This window comes from Bombus vancouverensis, chromosome 14, assembly GCF_051014615.1.
Source record: "Bombus vancouverensis nearcticus chromosome 14, iyBomVanc1_principal, whole genome shotgun sequence".
In the NCBI taxonomy this organism is placed as follows: domain Eukaryota; kingdom Metazoa; phylum Arthropoda; class Insecta; order Hymenoptera; family Apidae; genus Bombus; species Bombus vancouverensis.
In genome coordinates, this window is record NC_134924.1 from 4,632,346 (window position 1) to 4,655,238 (window position 22,893).

Below are 22,893 nucleotides of genomic sequence, written 5' to 3' on the forward strand. Positions count from 1 at the left end.
ACCTTAAGAGACCTACAGTTAAAGAAAAAATATCCAAATTCAGTAATAGATATAACATAAGAATTAACAACCATCAAAACCCACTAGTTACCCAATTGACACGACAAATCAGATCCGCAGGCTAAAAAGACATTACTCTCTAGATTTAAACATTAAATTCAGCTAGAATCAAACATACGATAATCATTTATTATTCATGTTATAGTACCACGTCAGAATAATTTACTTATAATTCTCAATGAGAATTGATTGTAAACTACTTCCAAATAAAAAAAAGAAAAAATATTCGTGACTGATTGGAACGTACGATACAATATACAAGGCCTCAAGTTAATGAATATTTTTAAAAATTCAATTACCTCCGCTTCGTGTGTTCTTTACAAATTATCCTTTTGCTACAGCTTTTTTCTTTCGTTTAATTTATCCTTTTACCTGAAACGATTTTCACGTTATCTTTATATCTCTGCAACCTTGTATTTTATTTTCAATGTGCGTTCATTTTGTCAGTTTACTTTAATTCCTTTCCGTATTCTGTAATTCGTGATTCTGCTTTGCTTCAACTTAAAAACTTCCTGTTTTTAATTGCTACGCTACGAATTAATATTAATTAAAGAGCAACTCAACCATCAAATTTGGCTAATTCAAACAAATTTATTTCTATCGAAACAAGCAGTTAAGAGATTCCAGAACTAATTTTCGCTATAGAATTTCCTATTAAAGCAAATATGATTTCAACCAATTACCGATCTTTGATCTAGAGGTGGTAATTAATCAACCGTCGAGTTTCCATGATCAAATTAAGCCAAGTATTTTATCGACAGGGAACACGAAACTTAGACACGATTGAAATTGTTGTATCGCGTTTCGAAATTGGTGTTTCGGAAGAGACTTCATCGGACTTTTGCTTAACATTTGTATCGATAGTAAACGACATAATAGCTGATTAATACTAAATCAAAAATGATTAAAAATTCAATTTATTATAATATTTATTGGAGTTAATATAACATTCTTTCCATAACACTTTTTAGGACTAATAGCTATACCACGGCGATATTCAGATTATCCTGATTCCTATTATTGTTAAAATTTAATTTCTTCTATTGAAGCAATAATTTCTATAAATAGAGTATTTCTGAAAGATTAATTTCAAAACGAATAATTTTATTTAAATTTCACCAATCATCTCTCGAATGATTAAATAATTACACTCCATTTCATCATTCTTTGTTGGCAACGAAAATTCTATTCTTCCCTTTTTCCAAATATCTATCTTTATGCACAAAAGTTTGATGCGTTTGATCTAACGCATATTTGTATATAGTAGAGATCGACAAAGGTATTCTAGTACTTCTTTTGTTTTTAGATTTTTTGAGAGCGTAGAATATGAAAATAAACGATCCAATCTGTTAACAGATATTTGATCGTAAATAATTCTCAGAATCTTTCAACTTTCGTTCGCGATGATTCAATGGAACGTTCGTAACTCCTGACTGTTGTCCCTCGAAACTTTCTAACCGAAATACATCCAGAATTTCTCCGTTCGTCTAGCCAGACTTTCTTCAGCGGCTCGATCGATTCGAGACATCGTTTCGCCTGTAATTCAACGCGGATGGAAAGCTTCAATTAATTTCGGTCTGATAAATCTTCGAGGACGTACGAAACGAACGCGTTTCATAAGAAGATCGGATTGGCGTAATTCCTTGAAAATGTCCCGTGAAACGGCAGACATCGCACGTATGGTACTTTAGACTGTCGTAAGAAACGATTGCTGGCACGAAGCAAACGGACAGCATGTGAATAAAATAAATAATAAATAAAATAAAAATAAAAGTAATCTAACATGATACAATGACGTACTTAAGCACTTGCTTTTCAAAAATTGAACTAAATGTACGTTCATTTACAGTTGATTTTTCAACAACGCGGGCTCTATTTTTTTTACACAGCCAGAAGCACAATTTTTCTGTTAGAATACGAAATTACATCAAGGATTTTTGTATTGTACTAATGTATCACGAAAAACTTAAAAATAGGGTAGATGTTTATAATTATTCTCACCACTGTACAGATATTATATGCCAATATACAGTGGCTCAAGAAAGTATTCGAACGCTTACACTTACAAATTTTAATTAATAAAATGAGGTGTACTAAACTAATTTGTTAAAACAATTTCGTATCTATAGTGTAGGATCTTATACTACAATTAGTTTATTTGCAATAAATGGATTAAACAGGAAACGATGGTTGTTTAACGTGAACTAATCACAATATCGTATTATAATTAAGACAACCAGATAATTAATTTGCAACTCTCGTCACTACGGATTCAACCCTATCTCGACAACGCTAGTGTCACACGCTCAAGGAGACCACTCGCACAGAAACAGTAATAGGATAGGCTAGACACCCTGCATACTACAGCCATCGAGACAATAACCAAATAGTAACGGAATAGGCGCCTCTGAGATACACCAGACGACAACCCTTCCAGAGGGACTGAAACCTCAGTATAAAAGCCCCCCAAAATAAGCGCTCGCCCCAGTCTGTTAAAACATTTTGAATCAGTCTCTTGTAATTCAATAACAAATATAATACAAGAGTTAACAACCACCAAAACCCATTAGTTACCCAATTACTCATACAACATACTCCGCAACCGTTTGTTTATAATTCGCCCCACACCCCCCAGACCCCTCGTCCACGATATTACAATAGTGACGGGAAAGTCTGAAGATTACATCAGTCAAATTTGAAAACGATTCAATAATATGGACAGAAGTTATGATACTTCTATTAGAAACATTCATGGTGTCTTACAAAAGTATTCGAACGGTGTAACACTGTTGATAGTTTTTCATCTTCCTTTGCACCGCATGTAGACATCATTACTAAATGAAAATATTGGTACGTTCATTTGTTGTTAGGATATCGTTTCAGTAACAGTAACGCAAAAGTGTGCACAATAGTATTTAAAACGAATACCAAAAAGTCTGAAATAAAAGTGTGAAAGAGAAATAATATTCCGATTACATGACGACGGCAAATCATATAACGAGATTGCCGGAATTGCGAACAGAAGTAAGTGCACAATAAATTATATCATAAAAAAATCAAAGAATGAGGGAACACTTGCAAACAAAGTTCGATCAGATCGACTAAAGAAATTGATTGGAAAAGAGGAGAAAGTTACCATTCGCGAATTAAAAAAAAATCCTACTACATCCGCTCCTCAACTCGCAAGTATGGTAGTTGATATGTTTCATAAAGAAGTTCACTCGGAATTATGTCGACGAATCTTACGAAACAATGATTTTCATGACAGAGTACCGCGAAAGAAGTCATATATTAATGTGGTAAATCATAAAAAAAGGATTGACTTTTGCAAAAACCTATATTAACAAAGATAATTCTTTTTGGGACAAAGTCATCTTTTCGGACGAGTCAAAGTTTAACGCTTTTGGCTCGGATGGTGAAAATTATGTATGGAGAAAATCAAATACGAAATTGGAAATTCGACATTTACATCAAACAGTGAAACACGGAAGTGGATTGGTTATGGTGTGGGGAATTTCGATAGTTATTGATGGAATACTTGATAAATATAAGTATTTAAATATTCAAAAAAAATAACCTTAAAGAAAGTGCCCGTAAATTAGGATTATTGGAAGAATTTCACTTCCAACAAGATAATGATCCTCAGCATACTGCTAGAATTGTGAAAGAATGGATCGTATAGGACACACCACACATGTTAATCACTCCACCGCAAAGTCCAGACATAAATCCGATTGAAAATTTATGGGCTGAGATCGGAAAAAGATTAAATAAATATTAGATGATCTCAAAGCAAGTATTGCAAGATAAAATTATAGAAATATGGGACTGCGTTGAGTGTAATTTTACAAAATCACTGATTTACAGTATGGAACGTCGATTGAGGCACACTATTGCTGCTAAAGGTGGTCCAACAAAATATTAATATTAAATAATTTAATAAGAGATAATCAGATAAAATAATATAAACCTATTTTGTGAAATACATGTGTGACCCATCGCGATGCACGTCGTTCCACGGAACAAACTCGAGTGACCCACCGGTAGTGCACGCCGTCTCATGGGACAGACACGTATGACCCGCCGATGGTGCACGCCGGTGTCACGTAAAATAACACAAAAAAACAAAACAAAAAAAAAAATAAAAAAGAAACTATTTTTTTCTAACACAGTTTACAAATTTTACTTCCGAGTTCTAGGCGCGACTTTTCAAGACTGACTCTTACAACTCGACTTCCGATCGGATTCGATTATTTGTCTTTTGTCACCCCTCAATATCCGCACTATCCTTGCGATCACCGCCACACATGCCTTCTCCTCGAATATTCGGCGGAAGGACCGTTGGGATATTGATGGCTCATTAGGCACTTCGGTGATATACATTGTCACCGAGTGCCGCCACATCTTTATCTCCGATTTTAAAGTGAGCCGGTCGTGACAGCGGCCTGGTCTCTGATGTGGATTGTCGTTTCACCGGCGTCAATGTGTTAATGTACATTATTTCGGCTATTCAAGTTTGCATATGTAAGCGTTCGAATACTTTCGTGAGCCACTCTATATACTTATATTATTTATACGTATATTATGTTTATATTACGACGTGATGATCGTCACACGATTGACCGCGCGACAATAGCGATAATAATACAGGCATTGTCTAGCCGATCGTCTTTTAGCAACGGTGATTCGCGTATTTTTTCCAACGTTCTCCGTTAGTCGTCTAGTTTGTTACAAAGTCACGGTTTACTACACGGACTACATGCATAATACGTATGTTTTCTCGGAAACTCTCGCAATATTGACCGAGAAAAACATGCGCGTGTAAGAAAATCCGTGTTGTCGAGACCGGTGCTGTTCTACGGTCAATTGTACGTATTTCAGCCCGATGGCCTAGAAACTGGTCTTGGCTTTACGTGTATACGAAATTGAACTAGTACAAATTTCTGAAATGTCAACGTTAGGACGTTTAATTAGGTTAAGAAGACGAAATTCTATTAGATATTTCATTTTCCGGCGTGTCTGTTTCGCGACATTCAGAGAAATTTCCGAGCCAGCGGTTCTTTTGCAGACGTATAATACACAGAAGCTGCAAGATTCGGAGATTCCAAGCGATACGAACGAACGAAGCTTGAATGTTCGCGTTACGTGGCTGAAATTACTTTGTCTCTCGACCAAAGTAATCTGAAATTTCAAGAATACCTAGCATTCTACAGAACGCACAACCGAACCTTACCATTTCCGAATCAGTCGAGATATCGTTGAATTCCAAAGAAAACACAAATGATATTGTTGTTTTCGCTTGCATATTTTATGCACTGTTGGAGTATTATTAGGTCTATATTATATTAAAAAACATTGAAACGCGCGGATGGCAAATATTTACTTACTGAATGTTTCAAAAGATAGTTCGTCGGAATCTTTCGCATGTATATCACGTAATACTGCGACAAGTCTACGATTTAAAAAGAACGATGAAAATCGTCGCGTCAGGTATGAGAAAACCTACGTATGTTTAGTAAGTAGGTAAGCATTAAATGTAACTCAAGTTACATAATATCAATGAATTCATTGTAACATATTATAGGATTTATTTATTCAGAAATATTATTAGGTCGTTCGAAAAGTTTCTTTCGTTTTATAAGGAAATAATGGACGCACAACATTTTTCGTTTTATATTATTTTATCGAATTACATATGATCCATTTTGTTCTATCAAAATGAAGATCGCAATGTTCGGCAAATTAGGTTTCATGTTTGTATAAACACAGGTGATCATAAATAATATTCCAATTCTAAACAAAGATTCAGTCAGATATCTGGACATGATTCTGGACAGAAGAATGACATGGGAACGATACATCGTAGACAAATCCAAACGACTTAAATTAAAATTAAAAATATTCTACTGGCTCATTGGCAGACGTTCCAACTTAAGCGTGCAGAGTAAAATAATGCTATATAAAGCCACATTAAAACCTGTTTCGACCTATGGGATCCAACTATGGGGAACAGAAATTCTTCAACGATTCCAATCAAAAACTCTAAGATCCTTAATAGATGCACCTTGGTATGTTACCAACGAAATAATACATCGCGACCTTAAGATACCTACAGTTAAAGAAGAAATATCCAAATTCAGTAATAGATATAACGTAAGAATTAACAACCATCAAAACCCACTAGTTACCCAATTACTTGACACGACGAATCAGATCCGCAGGCTAAAAAGACATTACTCTAGATTTAAACATTAAATTCAGCTAGAATCAAACATACGATAATCATTTATTATTCATGTTGAGGTGGTACGTCGTGATAGGTGTGGAAGGAATACTCAGACGTTAAACGAACAATAGTTTATTGAGAAAAGATTTAATAGACAGAGTCAACAAATAACAATTAACAGAAACGATCAACAATAACTGGTAACGATTAACAACTAACAATTGAGATCAAGAGTTCAATCGACGCGTTGCTACGCAATGGCACTGAGGACTTTTCTATTTCACGGCGCAAGACAGGCTGTCCTTTTGTTCCCAAATCGAACGGATTCTTTCCTTCGTTGCCCATCGATATCCCCCACTAGCGTGCATTCATTAGATGTGCCGCCGCGGTTGGCACGTGTATGCTCTTCCGAGGATTCGGCGGAAAGAGCGTGAAGGTACCGATGGCACTGTCACGACCGGCATACTTCAAATCCGACGGACTGACGATAGAGATAAAGATGTGGCGGCACTCGGCGACAATGTATATCGCTGAAGTGCCTAATGAACCATCAACATCCCAACGGTCCTTCCACCGAAGGTTCTCGAAGAAAGAGCACGTGGCAACGATCGCGGACGCCTAGCAAATGCATGGACGGTGGGGATGTTGAGGGATGACAAAAGAAAGTAATCGGATCCGATCGAAAGTCAAATCGTAAGAGTCAGTCTTAGAAAGTCACGCCTAGAGTTCGGAAGTAGATTGTAAAGTGTATTGATGTTAGAAAAAAAATAAAGTTTTCTTTTTTTATTTTTCACCTCAAATTCCTTTTTTATTTTGTTATTTTACGTGACAGCACATTGGGCACGTCGGTGTTGCGCTTTGAAGGCGTGGCGCTTTGTATTCGGAGTCGTTGGAAGGTTCCGTGGCCCGTGCTGCCACGATGTTATAGTACCACACCAGAATAATTTACTTATAATTCTCAATGAGAATTGATTGTAAACTTATTTCAAATACAAAAACATGTTTGTATAAAGATACGTCGTTGTAAAAGACATGTCTGTGAAAGAAAGACACTTTCCGCACAACCTAATAGAAATTAGCGTTTCCAATGATTTGTATCATAGATAGATTTATTTACCATGAATTAAACAGCAGAGGATGATTATTTAACGTGTACAGTAATGTACTATAACTAAGACAACTAAATGGATAATCCACAACTCATAACTAATAGTTTACAGCACATAACAACTCAACTCTCCACTCCTCACAACTAGACTCTTAGTTAACGACTGCCAATTAATTCGTCTTTCTCGCTTAAGTATTTCTTTGTCTTTTCTCATACTCCCACCACGTACGTGTTCCGTAATCGTCCGCGATCATGATCACGTCACGACGACACATTGATAGGCCGCTTGGCTCATTGAAATTTCCCGACCCTTTCGACCAGTCGGCACTTAAGCTTTCTCGCCTTCATTGTTTATAGTTCACCTGATAATTCTTACACAGTTTGTCTACGATACTACGATATCGATTAATTCTAACTCGATATGTACTTTTCAACCTTTCTGCAATTCTATCTATATCTTTACAGTTCAATCTTGTTCGTTCTAGCAAAAGATATTTCTAATACTCTAAGAGAATGCGTAACACAAAATTGAAAAGAGAAACGGTGCACGAGTTTCTCACGTTCTGCTCAAACATGAGATACGTTCCAACGTTGGGAAAACACAACTGGGTCGAGAATGGCCGGAACAACGTGGTACCAAGGACTTGCAAGCACGGATCGACTGTCTTACAATTTCTTCGAAACGTTCACGTAATTGAATTTTTACAGAATCTTATCCAACTGGAGATACGTATGTACTCGTCTTCAAAGCAGAATGTTTCAACGCGTAATCCATACAAGCCAGCTGTTGCAAAAATGACTTGTGGCGGCACGTGCCACGGAACTTTCCAACGGCTTCGCGATACAAAGTGCTACAAAGCCCAACACCGACGTGCTCAATGTACCATCGATATCCTTACGCTTCTTCCGCCGAATTCTCGGAAGAGCATACACGCGCCAGCCGCCACGGTACATCTAATGAACGCACGCTAGCGGGGATATCGATGGGCAACGAAGGGAAGGATCCGTTCGATCTGGAACAAAAGGACAGTCTGCCTCGAGCTGTGAAATAAATCCTCAGTGCCATTGCGTAGCAAACGGGTCGATTGAACCCTTGGTGTTAATTGTTAGTTGTTAACTGTTACCAGTTATTTGTTGATCATATCTGTTAATTGTTATTTGTTGACTCTATCTGTTAAATCGTTTGTTAATAAATTGTTGTTCGTTAAACATCAAAAGTAGTTCCTTAAATGCACTATCACCTACCAAACACCTCAGACTTTTCCATTAATTTCTTGCAAACTTGTCGAAGAACTGACACATCGCGTAAAATAATTGAAAGAATCTTCTTTCGAGGAAAGTAGCGCTCACCTTACCGACCTACTCCTCAAGGATTTTGCCGTGAAACGAATACCTTAACGAATAAATTTCCACAAAAACCGCGACTGTAGAACGAACCCATTTCGAAAACGTAGCCTGACAAATTCCAGAACCGTTGGGTCGATCCCGGTGGCACGGCCGCGCTATCCCAGTAATTAGATAAATTTCCGAGCGACTGGCCGGGAATTCGAGCGACTGTCATTTAGCAAATCCACGCCGGCCATTAAAGGCACGCGAGTATACACGGCAAGTGTTATTAGTGTTTCGTGGTACACGGGTATTTGGGTTAGTCTCTCGCGGCGGACATGGATTCTGCGTTTAATAAAGTGCTCCCGGCCACTGTATCAGAACGGCGTTGTGCATTTAAATTTTCCACGTGATCTCCGCTTCCTGCGACTCATACCATTCGCTCTGTTTCTGCCGCGCCTCGTGTTCATCGCCGTACTATCTCAACCCATGCTCAAATTACCGTCAATATCGCGGCTCTTTAATGAAACGTTAACAGGGACTTAATCACGGAAACCTTCGTTTCGAATTTCCATTCGTTTCGTTGATCGAATTTCCTCCTGTTATGTGCTATCGTTTCGCTGGTTGTCCGTGTTTAATGTTCGATAGGGTTACGTACATAAAGGCGGCGCGAGGGTGGAGGGCCGAATAACGAATTGCGAGCACGTTCTACCACGTTTACCTTTTATCGGAGCGTCGAAAATATTGGAACAGTACGAAACTTCCTCCGGAATTCACTCGCTGTTTTTCGTGACACGTATGGATAGCTTACGGTTCTTCTCGACGATGATCGTTAAAACGGTGACGCAGCGCTGCGTTATACCGTGTTACAGGAATGGCCAACAAGTCGATCGCGAAGCGATTTTTGCTCGCTTGTCACAGAGCCATAAATTAGCGATAGAAAAACCAACGGGGTCTAACGAACATCCCGCAGGCCATCGAAACAACAACGTGAAGAGTGTCCCAGTGTCAGAAAACAGTAACATCAAGACCATCTCTGACCTGAGCCCCAGCGATACCCCCAGCGACACCCCCTTCATGGGAGCCAAACCCATAATATTTTTTTTTGTTTTTTTTATTATTTAACTTGTACTTTACAATTTGTCCAGCTGGACATTTAGTAAATTTTTCTAACTTAATTGCTAAATAAATGGATGGCTACCCCCAGCAGGATACCATCTTCGAGAAACCCATAGTATATAAACTGTTCTAACACTCTGAACCGTCACTCCTGTTGGATTCGTACAATAAATTTTACTACTAAATATATCTAAAGTTCAATTCTTTACCTGATTTGTGAAACGTTCAAACTGCGACGCGAGAAGATCAGCGGTAATTTGTCAATTTCGTGATTTCTTGTGCCTCCTACGTGACACGCTCATTGATAGCATCACTGATAGATAGGAGACGACACGCAACGCAACTTAGCCGCGACTTATAGAAACAAACGGTCGTGGCTTTTTTAGTATCGTAGTAACTATAAATATTATTAATAAAATATCACGTTGGTCTAATACTCTCTCCTTCTTTGTCACTTGTTAGTACACAAGATACGTGTTTGAATAAGAAAATGTGCAAAATTCGAGATTTTAGTAGGTAGATCGCGACACATTTTTAGGAAAAACATTTAGTCGATCGTATTTTATTTTTATACAGGGATTATACTGTTTTACGTTGTATAGATTATACTGCGTTGCACTGTAAACGAATTATATCGTAGGCTTATTCACAAGGAAATCGAAGACCTCGCTGCGAAAATCGGGCAGTGCACGTTTTGAAAGCTGTGAGAAATCGAACGAAATTGAATTAACACTAATCTTACCTGGTCTGGTCGAATGCCGGTTTCAAAATTGAATTTAAGATTGCACATTATTCATCGTTACTTCATTTGTTCGTCTAACTTTATGTAGATTCTTCTATTAATAAAAATTAAGAAATTGATTGATCGGATAATATAAGAATTTACATATAGTTAGACGAACAAAAGAAATAACGACGAATATACAATTTTTAATTCAATTTTTAAACCGGTCATTTGACCGCGCTTGGTAAGGTTAGCGTTAACTACGACTTGTTTAAGCAATCGCGATAATATTTGGAATTTGGAAAGGCGTTGGCGTGGCAAATGATACATAACAGATGATATTTCTTACATTTCCGTGAAAAGTATTGGGTTAGCAACTAAGTGATTGCGGATTTTGTCAATACCACCTAATGACAAAATCCGCAATCACTTAGTCGCCAACCCAATAGTTTGAATTAATTGATTGCCGTTAAAAGTCTTTTAATTTCATTTAAAGCATCTTAATTTATTTTGAATACATTATTTTATACCACTCTCCCTTTCATATCTGGAAAACGAAGACGAATCGATCCACGGTGTGCGACATTTTTTCCACAAATTGATCTCCCAAGCACGTTGGCAAAGTTTATCGATTTGGATGTGGAACACTCGGTATATAACATATAATCGGACTGCGGATTTTTATACAAATTCACATTTTCGAGAATATAGCTAGAAAAGTACAGAGACTCGATAGAAAATTGTTTTACGCAGCAAATATAATAGAAAGTATGGTAGTTTGCACATTTCATATAATTTTTCATATTACGTGCATTCTGTGCAATTTACACGCTCGTATTTCCTAGAAAGCCATAAAAATTCGCAGCCCACGTATATAACAACGAATGAGTCTAAATCTTTAGACAGAGAACTTTAATTAGAGAAAGGCTGAAAACTTGATTCGCTCCTAGCCATGGTACGACATTTATCACGGCAACAGCTATGCTGATTATATCTAATAAGCAAATAATTAAAAAGCTGGATTTAACGAACCGAACAAGCTGTCAATATTTAATTAACGCTCGTTGCGTTTAGAACTCGCTCTGGCGATGCCGATCTTCGCCCGATATATGTAGACACCGATGTGTTTTGTCTTTTGGTGGAAATGGAATAAGAAAAACGAGAGGACCGTTAAACCTCGCTCGAATCGATACGACGCTGTAAAACTAACCAGGTGAAACAAACGAGTGGATACAGAGAGAAAGTATGGGAACTTTAATTCTTGCTTCGAATGCAAATTCCGAGATAAAAGTGTCTCCCGGATTATGGGGCTGACGCGTTGCTCGTAAATAATGTTTAACGTTAAATGAATAATTCAGCGATGTATAATCGGCAACCTAAATTATTATGTTGCCCGAGTTGGATTAAACGTGGAATTCTGACTACCATGCTCCGAGTACTGTCGCTTTTTGGTATTTTTTCTTGGTTACCGTTAGCCCGCGGATATTTAAGCAAACTCGTATTTTTGCCAATAATACAAAAATGGAACTCTAGCAGAGATCTGTTTCGTCTAATGGCTGTTATAAAAAATACAAACTATACTTGGGATATTTTATATATGCGTATATGTGTTTGTGTGTATGTGTATGTGTGTGTGAGATACACGAAAGTATTTCGAAAATTTTTATGAATGTGTTATACAGGATGTGGCCGAATAACATGTCGCGTGAGGTGATCTCTTATGAGAAAATAAGGAGAAAGCACGGAATAAAGGATTCTTCATATGTCTCGTTTTCAAGAGATTTTTTAAATTTGGAAATTTGTGAATTAAGCTTGAATAATCATCGACTGAACACGAGTAAACGATCAATAGAAGGTTTGTCCGTTTAAAGCTCCGTTTTCAAGGAAATAGAGTTCGCAGATGTTTAGTTAGAAATTAGCCTAATACGATACATTTTCAAATTTATTTTTCTTTTTCAGAAACAAAGCGTCTTGTGGACAAACTTTATTCCATATTTTCGACTTATTTTCGCACGTGGAATAACGTCCTGTCGATTATCTACTTTTGTTCAATCAGGAATTAGCCATGTCCAAGTATACTTGAAAGAGATTCAAACCCGATTTTCTCGAAAACGAAACCTTATGTGACGAACAAATTTTTGTTCTGTACTTTCTTTTTATTTTTTCATAAAGAATCACTTTGTGCTTGCTTATACATAATTATTCGGCCGCTCTGTATATACAAAATTTTATTAACCCTCGCAATTCCTGTGTACGTGCTTAAATTGATTTTATACTTAACAAATATGATAGTTGTGTCTAGTTATGGTGTTCGTGAAATTTCAAAATGTTTCGTATAATACACATAATATAGATACATAAAGTGCTTGTTCCAAAGTAACAAAAATGTTACAATTAACGTTATAATTAATATTATATGGATCCCTTAAACTATACCATAAAAGAGATTATATTTCCCAGGGATAAAAAAAGGAAGGAAGGAAGGAACTTTCGACCTATTTAATCTTAATTTTCAACGTCCAATACGTTATATACCTTCTAAGCAGCCTCGTGTTTCAATTAAGCGCAGCTTGGCGAACAACTTACTCGCTAAATATCGCAACGGATGCTAGTAACTTAATCGGTATAAATTTACCGTGTTCGCCTGTTTGCGTTAAAAATAGCCATATTATAATCTAAGAACGAAACTTAGCTGTAAAAATAACGACCGTCAACATCTACACCGAGTGTCTCGTAAGTTCATCGCTGTTATTATTTCCTACAAATATAAAATAAATAGACGAATATCCTTAGAAACTTTATTGAAACCTCGAAAGAAAACAATGACGACTTCGCTTTTAATTTAAGACCTGCATCTACCGATTATGTCACGTTAGATTTATATGAATAGATTCGCTGGTCAAACAAACCAGGACAGAACGTGGTAGCATCGATGCAAGTGCCTTTACTACAGCGGAACTCCATTTATTTGAACCAGTCGGAGGACAAACAATTTATATAACCGAAGTTCGTATAATAAGGGTTTACCTTCGGATAATCAAATTCGATAGAATTTTTGTTGAAATAAAGTTCCACTGAATTCGTTCCAATCAAATGAAATCTGCATTCGATAACGAACTAACTTGAATAATAACTATTGTAAAAAGTTACCGACAATCGTCGAAAAAGTTCTCAAAAACCGATAACAACCACTATATATCACACGACAAGTAGTTTACTATGGAAGCTCATTAATCACCTGTGAATACGATTAAAAATATGGAACCTGAGCAGAGATTTATTTCACGTGCTAAATATTACAACGAGTACTTTACTGTTTGCCATTTTATATACTTTTGCGCTTTCGAACTTTTATAAGCGCGTAGAAATCTCTGACACTCCGCACCAGACATTTTGTATACTTTGTCGAAGAGACTATAGATCGTCCGATCGTTGAAAAATCCGCGGGCGCGGATAAATCTCACGAGAGGAATGTCAATTAAAGTTGAGCTGGTGCGCGGGCGCGCGAAGCGATCGATCAGGTCTGGCATCTGTGCCACTTTAAGAAAGTAAGTCAATGCAATTCGCAATGAGTAAGGTTGCATAGGCGATGCTTTAGCGCCTAGGATCGACGAAGACCTTCGGCTTTGGATCATGATCTACACGGTCGTCTGCTCCGATTAGTCGTTCCTCAAACGATCGATCTGAGCTTCCGCGTAAAGGCGCTGCTAACGAACACTATGGAACACTATCAATATTTCAACCGTCTAAAAATGAAACCGAGTCACTCGATATTTTAAAAGCTACTAAACTTCGTTATCGGAGCATACGATTAACTATAGACTGAGTCGTTTCTCAATTAGAAGCTTCTACAATTACGATATTAAAAATTAATAGCGAAGATAAATCAAGTTCAGTTAGGTCAGTGTGGAATCGGAGTCGTTGAAAATATAAAAATGATATAATTTACGCGTAGGAAAAATCAAACTATACGTGGAAAGATAGAGAATCTTTAAATAGGAAAATTATTACATGAACGGGGAGCTGATTCGTCTTTCTCGATTAATAGGTCGATACCTAGCCGTTTAAGAACAGAATGATTTATAACAACAGAGTTGATCGGTTTGACTCGAATATCGATGATATCGAAATGTTATCGCCAGATGAAATGTAACAAGTGAGGCGTGTCTTGTCCGAAAATTCATTTCATTGAAACGATAACGAGCTACACTAGAAGTCCATTTGTCGGAACGAAATTTTAGTTAAATGCTAGTTCGACCGATTAATCTTGTGCTCATTCAACTCGCTTATCTAAACACGAACTCCTATTATGAGAACGAGGTATAATAAACAGTGGAAAAAAAAGCGGTTGATTCTTACTATGGAAATTCTCGTGCGAGTTCAGATAAACGGAGGTTTATTAAAATGACTTCCATACTTTATTTTATACAATGGCGCGATAGCAACGTTGCAATAATTTGAATATGTTTTATTCGACACATCTTAAATATGTATCTCTGCCAACAACTTATTCTTTCGGTGAAACATTATTTTCTAAAATAATGCAAACTCTTTGTAACGTAAGTTAACGAGATAAAGATATGTTAGAGTAAACAAAATAAAAAGGTAAGTGACCAATGTAATAAGTATTTACAGTCTCTTCACGCCTTTCATTCGCTTTATCGGCATGTGAACAATATTATCAATATACCAATAAGTATTGTACTATCGATATATCAATAAATCCTTATCAATAGTCAAATTAGTATATCGTAAGATATGTTAGAACGAACGGAGTTTGTTCTCGAACAACGTTAGTTGTAGCATAAATTGAAACGTAATATATTCAGATGTAACTCGTCTCAGGCTGACAGTTGAAAACAAGGCTATGGTTAGTACAACGATTTGAACAATGCAAAAACGTAATATGATCTAAAAGAAACAAATGGTAGAAATAATATGAAATCTATTTCTTTAACACGAGTCATAAAATGGCGAGGCAATCGCGTTAGCCAACCTTCCCATAAACAAATCTCGCCTCTTTACCGTGACATCCGATACTCGTTCATCTTCCAGCAAGCTGGTTTATAGCGCTATTCACGACTTTTTACGCTGTTTAAGTATCTTCTACACACTGGATACCGTTAATCGAGAGAAAGAGAGATTCAAAGAGATTCGCATCGTTAGTTAACGTTTACTCCTTACAGTCGTAACGAAGGCGGAATTCTTCGTATTCGTTGTACCATCTACCAGTTGTAAGGTAGTTCGTCGTAGCGTAGCTTACCGTATGTATTAGGTTGTCCGAAAAGTTTCTTTCGTTTTATGAGGAAATAATAGACGCACAACGTTTTTTCTTTTATATTATTTTGTCCAATTACGTACGGTCCATTTTGTTCTCTTGAGATAAACACCACGACATTTCACACACTTGGTTTCACGTTTATATGAAGGTGCACTGTTGTAAAAAACACGTTTGCGAAAGAAAGACACTTTTCGGACAACCTAATACTTCCACGGATATACAATCACTTAGCCATGAATTTCGACCGCAATCTCTATTATCAGAACACTGGATCGCTTTCGACTTTCACCGACATTTTTTCACGGTGAATATCGTTTATCTTGTTACCATCGATAAGCCGTAATAAACTCTAAGGATATGTTATCGACAGGATCGGGTCTAAATTCAATTGCAAGCAGACGTAAGTAGAACTTTCGGTGCGTGCCCGATGAATTGGAATTTCGAGAAAGAAAGCAAAGATTAATTGTACGAGATAATTCAGCAATTACGCGGTTTGTGAGCGCGTGGAGAAACGAAAATTCTGCGAGAGTTTCGTTCTCGAGATAAACCACTGTGAATGTTGCTCCGTTTCCCTCGTTTTTCCTTTTATAATCATCTTCTTTGCCGATCTAACGCAATTTTTTGTTTGTCCTAGTAGTTCTTACGATTATCGTATCGGTGTGTTTCTTTGATTTTTCTGCTTATCATTCCTTTATTCGTTGGCTCCACGGATATGTCGATAAAACGTTGATTTAACGTCTGTTCAACGACTATACGTTCCGCGACTTTAGGGAGAATTTCGATGGAACTTCAAATTCGTTAAAATATTAAACGAAGATAGGAAGTTTAAGAAAAAAAAGTCAATGAAAGCAAGTGATTTTTTTAGTTTCACTTACTGGACTAGACATTTTTGGCATGTAAATGTGGTCTTGAAGTATTTATGAAAATGTAATTTTGTTTATTTTAATTTTTCTAATCGTTTATTAACTTTCAAGACTTTTAATAACTTTAGACCGCGTTTAATAACTTTTTAAAATAGCGATAAGCGAAAGAGTAATCGATTAATCAATTCCCTTTGTTACAAATTTCTCCAAGAATCGAACCTCAAATCTTGATTTCATTATTTGTTTATAATATCTCTGTTAAACGATATAAATTGTACTCATTTGTCGAAAAAAGTAAATTTCTTAACTTTTGCTTTCGAATGACCGTGACAATGGTTACATCAAGGTCAAAGCTCAATGGTCAAAGACGACTGCTTGAAATGAGAACTCGTGTATAATACACACAACGAACGAATAAGAAGACCTGAAATAAAAGAATTAATTTCTACCTTGAGGCTATCTACGTCCCAAAAAGGTCTAGTCCCATATGACTCATAGTTGGTCCACAAAAAAGAAAAAGAGAATAAATTCATAAAAGTCACCTGCCTTTTTTTATCGTTACACGAAAATCCCTTCTTAAATGAACATTTATGGAAACAATATTTTACTCACCCTTCGTGAATTCGTCGACCGACTCGAACCGTCCTTCGACCTTGTTCTTCGATGAATCCCAATCAAAAGGCGCGGCGAATCCATGATCCACGCTGCGACTCTTGCTCCTGCGAAAGCAAAAGTTTAATTAACCATTGAAACGACGAAACCCCGTACTTTCTCTATTCCTTGACTCTCTACGTTAAGATAGGTTCGTTGGAACAAACGAGTTTCGAAATTTCTAATACGAACGAACAGAACTGAATCGTACACGATTAAATACAGAATATTATTCGTGTAACCTTCTGTTTCTCTTCTGTTCCGTTTCATTCTTCCGTTTTTCTTTTCTGTATTCTTTGCAAAAGCAGAGTCGGCGAGGCGAGACACGATGCAATTTCACGATGCAACGAGCCATGCGTCGTATATAAACGAACCCTAAAAGACGTATCCACGGCACAGAATGGCCTGCGAAGATAGCGAGCAACAATGGAAGGCTTCCGTCAATGAAATTGCCGGCTACGAAAGAGAGAAAGAGAGAGAGAGAGGCAAAGAGAGAGCGAGAGAGAGAGAGAGAGAGAGAGAAATAACAAGTTTGATGGAGGAGCACAAGGCGCGAACGAGTTATCTGATGTTGCAACAAGTAAAATCCGCTAAACCGATGAGTACGTACTTCTCGTACTTGTGCAATGTCCGCGGATTTTTAATCCTTCCTGATGAAAATTTTTCAATGGTTAAAACTTTGATTTTATATTCGCAGATTGACAATAGTCGATACGTTATTCGAGAAAGCGTTTCAGATAAAACTTGTTCTGTTTCAAGGGGGACGTGTTCCGACGACCACCAGATTTGTCTAGGTGAATACGTTTTCGGGATTTCAAGGCTACCTTAGTCTTTTCTGAATGGAATTATATGTACATTTTTCTTCATGCATCGCTCGATGCAGTTTGTTTTTAATTATTTAGAGAAAAGTATTAAGGTATACCCGTATGCGATAAGTTTAAAAGGTATACCATGTTAACTTCGTCAAGTTAAATGTACGAAAGACAAGGAGAACGTAGAAACACCTGCGCTGTCTTTCCTCGTCTTTCATACGATAACACTCGCAAGAATCAAAGTTAGAATATCTTTTGAATCAACCATTCTTCGACTCGAATACCTTAATACTTTGACTGCCACGTTGGTCACGGTTTCTCCTGCGACGCCACGGTGGTCATTGGTGACCGGAGCGCTCGAACTTCGTACAATTGTAAAAATTGAATGAAAATTGACAGTTAGAGCATTTTGAATATTACCGATAAATAGAAGATTCTTTGAAATAAAAAGTGCCTCGTTGAACAATTAAACATTTTTATTAGAACATCAATAAAAAAAAAATGAGAACAAATCTTGCATGTAACGGTGCACTGTATTTGCATCCATATCTTTGAGGGCTAATCTACGAATATTATTATAAACACACCTTAGAAAATAATCGTAAATGCTGCTTTATAATCATATAATTGAAGTTAGAAGTGTGCACATACCTTACTATTATATATAGAATGAGCAAATACCGTTTACTGATATCTTTTACACTTTTCAGCAATATATTCCGCACGTTTTGCTTACGACGAAATAACGAATGCGAATGGTTTGTTGAAATAAACGAAGCCTTGTTATAATATGTCGCTATCAACTGTTACCAAGGCGCCACAGTGGTTACTCGTGACCACCAATAAGATACACGGTCCATTGGGGAAAAATGTTGTCTTACATCATCAATTCATTATTATTTTGCCATTATATGCTTTGAATAATAAAAATACTCCCGTGGCGTTCTGAGCGAAACATGTGATCTCGGCGTGGCAGTCAAAGTGTTAATACTTTTTTTTGTAGAGAATTTAAAACATACACAGCATGCTCCATTCTCGTTCCACTTGAAAAATCAAAGGTCAGGCTTAAATCTCGAAACTTCCGTCTGGATACTCCATCTCCCTGAAGGAAAGTGAGCTTTATTCGTAATACTTTTTCGAATAATGCACAGTTTAGTAGATATCTGCGTGTATCGATGAAAATGAGACGCACGGTGTATAGGAATGAACAAAGAAAATGAAATAATATAGTAGAATGTATGACCAGCGAATAAATGATATAGATATGTGTATAAATAATTTCTAAGTTACATGGCATTGTCTGTTTTTGAAGTCAATTACATACACACAGAAAATCTATATTTTACCTAATCCTATACATAATGCTTGGAACTCATCGTCGTGCAGCCATTCTAATTGAAATTTGTAGAGTTGTACATACCTGAAATAGGGTACTGTGAGATTTTCTGTGGATCTGGAATGCGTGATATCCTGGGACATTCGCCTGGACCTACGATGCAACAAACAATCCAAAACGACAGCGGTGAGTTTACATGCAACTGCGTGCCAAAATGCTTAAAATAAAATTAATGCGCGAATAAAATTGATGGGGATCGTAAAACTGGGTAATGACGGGATAATTTCAGTTAGAGAGAAAAACGAACGATATATTTGTGAAATGTAGCAATTTCCATTGCACTGGTTGTTACATATCGAATTTAAAGTTCATTTTTCGCCAAACTAAGGGAAACCATGAGGTACGTTGAATCGATATGAAATAAAAAATATAACAGAAAGCGATTGAATAAAAATCAATGGTCGTCACGCTGACAAGAGACTCGAGTCTCGAATTCGATAACGATAAAATCATCTCACACAAGCAAGTAGTTGCAAAAATAAAACAACATACATTTCAATGCTCATGCATATACTTCCCTGTAATTCTTGGAATATTGGAATATCACATACCGTGTGACATCATCATCAAAGATTTAAAAGCATACAGTCGCAAACTATGTTTTCTAGTATTATTCCCAACTGACTAAAACTTTCCAAACTTCATCATCGCAATCGTCAATACCTTGGATGTATACCCGGATGCTTGTAATAATTCAAACGACTTCAAAAGTCGATAAACTTCTACAATAAAATAAAATAAACCATTTCAGTAATTTCAATGAAACACACGTGTAATTTCGAACCAACAATACAGATCAAATCAGTATTTATTGACCCAATAAATAATCGTATTTGTTAATGATATCTTATCTCTTATTGACTTTCATTCCTATTATCGACCATGAAAATGTGAATGTATTGTAGGAAATGTGTGAAGGTAAATCGTAAAGTGTGCGTTATTCGAATTAATTATGAGCGGTAGTATGAATAAAAATCTGACATAATCTTGTGCATTTTATTTGAAGAATGAGATTTCAAGCTCGATCGATACGAATTTGTTCGAGGCAGGACTATTTGCATAACATTGAGCAAAATCAAATTATCGAATTACGCGCCGGAATATAAAGACACGATGGTGGAAGGATGCCAGAATAGATATCCCCAAACGATGACTGGAGCTGGATCTGCTCGATTTGAAACAGCGCATTCGCAGCGTCATGTCACAGCTTTCATCCGACGCTAACTACCAGCGATGCTTTAATTCGATTACCGTCCCCTATCCTGACGAGTTCACTCGTTACACCGGATCTGCATTCGAGCGACCGTTTGCTTCTATTTTCGATCGGGTTTCCGAGGTCGACTCGTGTATTTCTGCTCTAGACGACGAATCCAGTTGTAGTTTATATTACGCCAGAGAACTACTGAAGCATAAAACTCCCTCCTGCTTCGTTTTTCGGTAATAAAATCAATCGGGCAACCAATTACCCTTTCATTGCAAGTTATTAATATTTTTCACTTGGATTTACACAAGTCGCACTGGTATCATTCATGGAGCAGCGCGATCGTAATTTTCATTTTACGTATCACGATATTTACGGACAATAGTTGCGAATGTATTACGATGAAAGTCTTCTGATGAAAGTGGCTTTTGTTCCTAGAATTTACGTTTTGTTACTTCATTCTACAGACGCCTTGTAGGGTTAAGAATCAATTAAGCAAGATTAAGATCAATCAAGTAGATGAAGAAAATTAAGGAATTTAATAACAGAGAAAAATTAGCCATAAATTCAATAAATTATGAAATTTCGCGGATACGAAGAGGATCTATATATACGGGCATTGGAAAAACTAATGGACACACTTTTTATATGTTATACATATATATTATATGGCATGTAAGAAGTCTTTCCATTATTTTGTTCAACCCCTGTATATATAGATATCTATATATGCCACAATCTTTTTTGCCGCCCAAATTCTCCCTAAGGGGATGAAATTCACTGCTGAAAATCCGGCTATTTTCCAATTTTGCGTCATAACTCGCTACAACATCGATATTTCCTTTGTCAAACGACAATCCTGATATAAAAAAGTAACCAACTTTCGTATGAAAACTTTTTTTCTGTCTCTTATAACTCACGCGTTATAACGTAAAATGGAAAAATGGCCGGATTTTCAAGGGTCAATTTCACCCTTCTAGAATGAATTGGCGCAGTAAACAAATTTGCGTGATACCTACCTACATATCCCCAAAGCTTCGCAATTTTATGAATTTGCGGTTGGGGCATTTCCCGCTGTAACACAGAATTTAAGTGGACATAAACGTAAGAAATAAAAATAAGAAATTTGTACTACCACTCTGGTTTAACGTTATTCGGTAATCGTAAAAGAACACGCAAAAGAAGGTAGAAGAAGAAGAGTACAGCATCCATTGTATTCGTTGGACCAGTCCATTCAATAAATCACACTGATATATTCGAGCAGCTGTCGCGTATAAGCAAAGTCGAAGCAACCAAACTTTCCCCCCTGCAATATCTAGCTATGGTCCTTTAGTTGAAAACAACGAAGGAAATTTATGAGGAAAAACAGGCGTGATATCATCGGGCTATATTTTTGGAAACAGCAGAATGTCACGTTTGGCAGTCTGCCTTGTTAACAGATCGGAATCATCGACTAGCACGAGACACGGGGGAAAAATAAATAAACAGCACCTAGTTTCGATCGAACTAACTCTGATTTACGCGCAATGTTTGTGTTTTGCCCCGCCAACAATTTTAACGAACTTCACGCTTGACACTGTGATCAAGATCGCAAGAACGAAACGAACAGTTTTTAGTCGGTCTCGGCTGTGTAAATTGTTAGGAAACAGGAAACACGTACTTACGTTCTCTCGGTAATATTTCATACTACTATAAATACGTAACGCTAAAGCGAAGTCAATAAGTTGCAGGAAGTACGTGGTCACAGAGGAAGGGGAATATAAATAATAAATTTCACTCTCGAGCCAATTGACAAATCGTCCAAGGAAAATACGACAACTTTAGTTCTTGGTACGATAACATGAAATATTTCTGAGAATAATATTTTGTTTCATAGATGTTCCGTGTCGTGGGAGTAGATACGTATTTGGTTTGTGATTCGTTTGATTTTGTATACATATTGGCGAGGTCTAGGAAACCGCGAAAATTCTATCAGAAACTTAGTGGAGTTGGAAGATTCCAGGGACTGTGGACATCGTCCAAGTCCGAGAGTAATACTAGAAGGTCGAATAATCTAAAAATTGACATATTTTCATAAGTTTGTAAGATCATAGAAATTTTATGGCCAATAGAATGAGATGGCAGAT

The 22,893-nt window shown here is 36.9% G+C and overlaps 1 protein-coding gene across 9 annotated transcripts in view; it reads right to left on the reverse strand.

Annotated features, from left to right (window-relative positions):
* Nucleotides 1–22,893, reverse strand: part of mtd (TLD domain-containing protein mustard) — a 302,195-nt gene that overhangs the window by 83,897 nt on the left and 195,405 nt on the right. For 6 of the 9 annotated variants that reach the window (XM_076624100.1, XM_076624097.1, XM_033343673.2 and 3 more), the window contains exons 2-3: nucleotides 19,591–19,659; nucleotides 17,320–17,426 (exon numbers count right to left, since the gene is read on the reverse strand). In XM_076624100.1, coding sequence (XP_076480215.1) covers nucleotides 17,320–17,426; nucleotides 19,591–19,659 — 176 coding nt within the window. The remainder of the gene's footprint in view (nucleotides 1–17,319; nucleotides 17,427–19,590; nucleotides 19,660–22,893) is intronic. The other 3 variants (XM_076624102.1, XM_076624098.1, XM_076624095.1) reach the window with 1 other exon arrangement.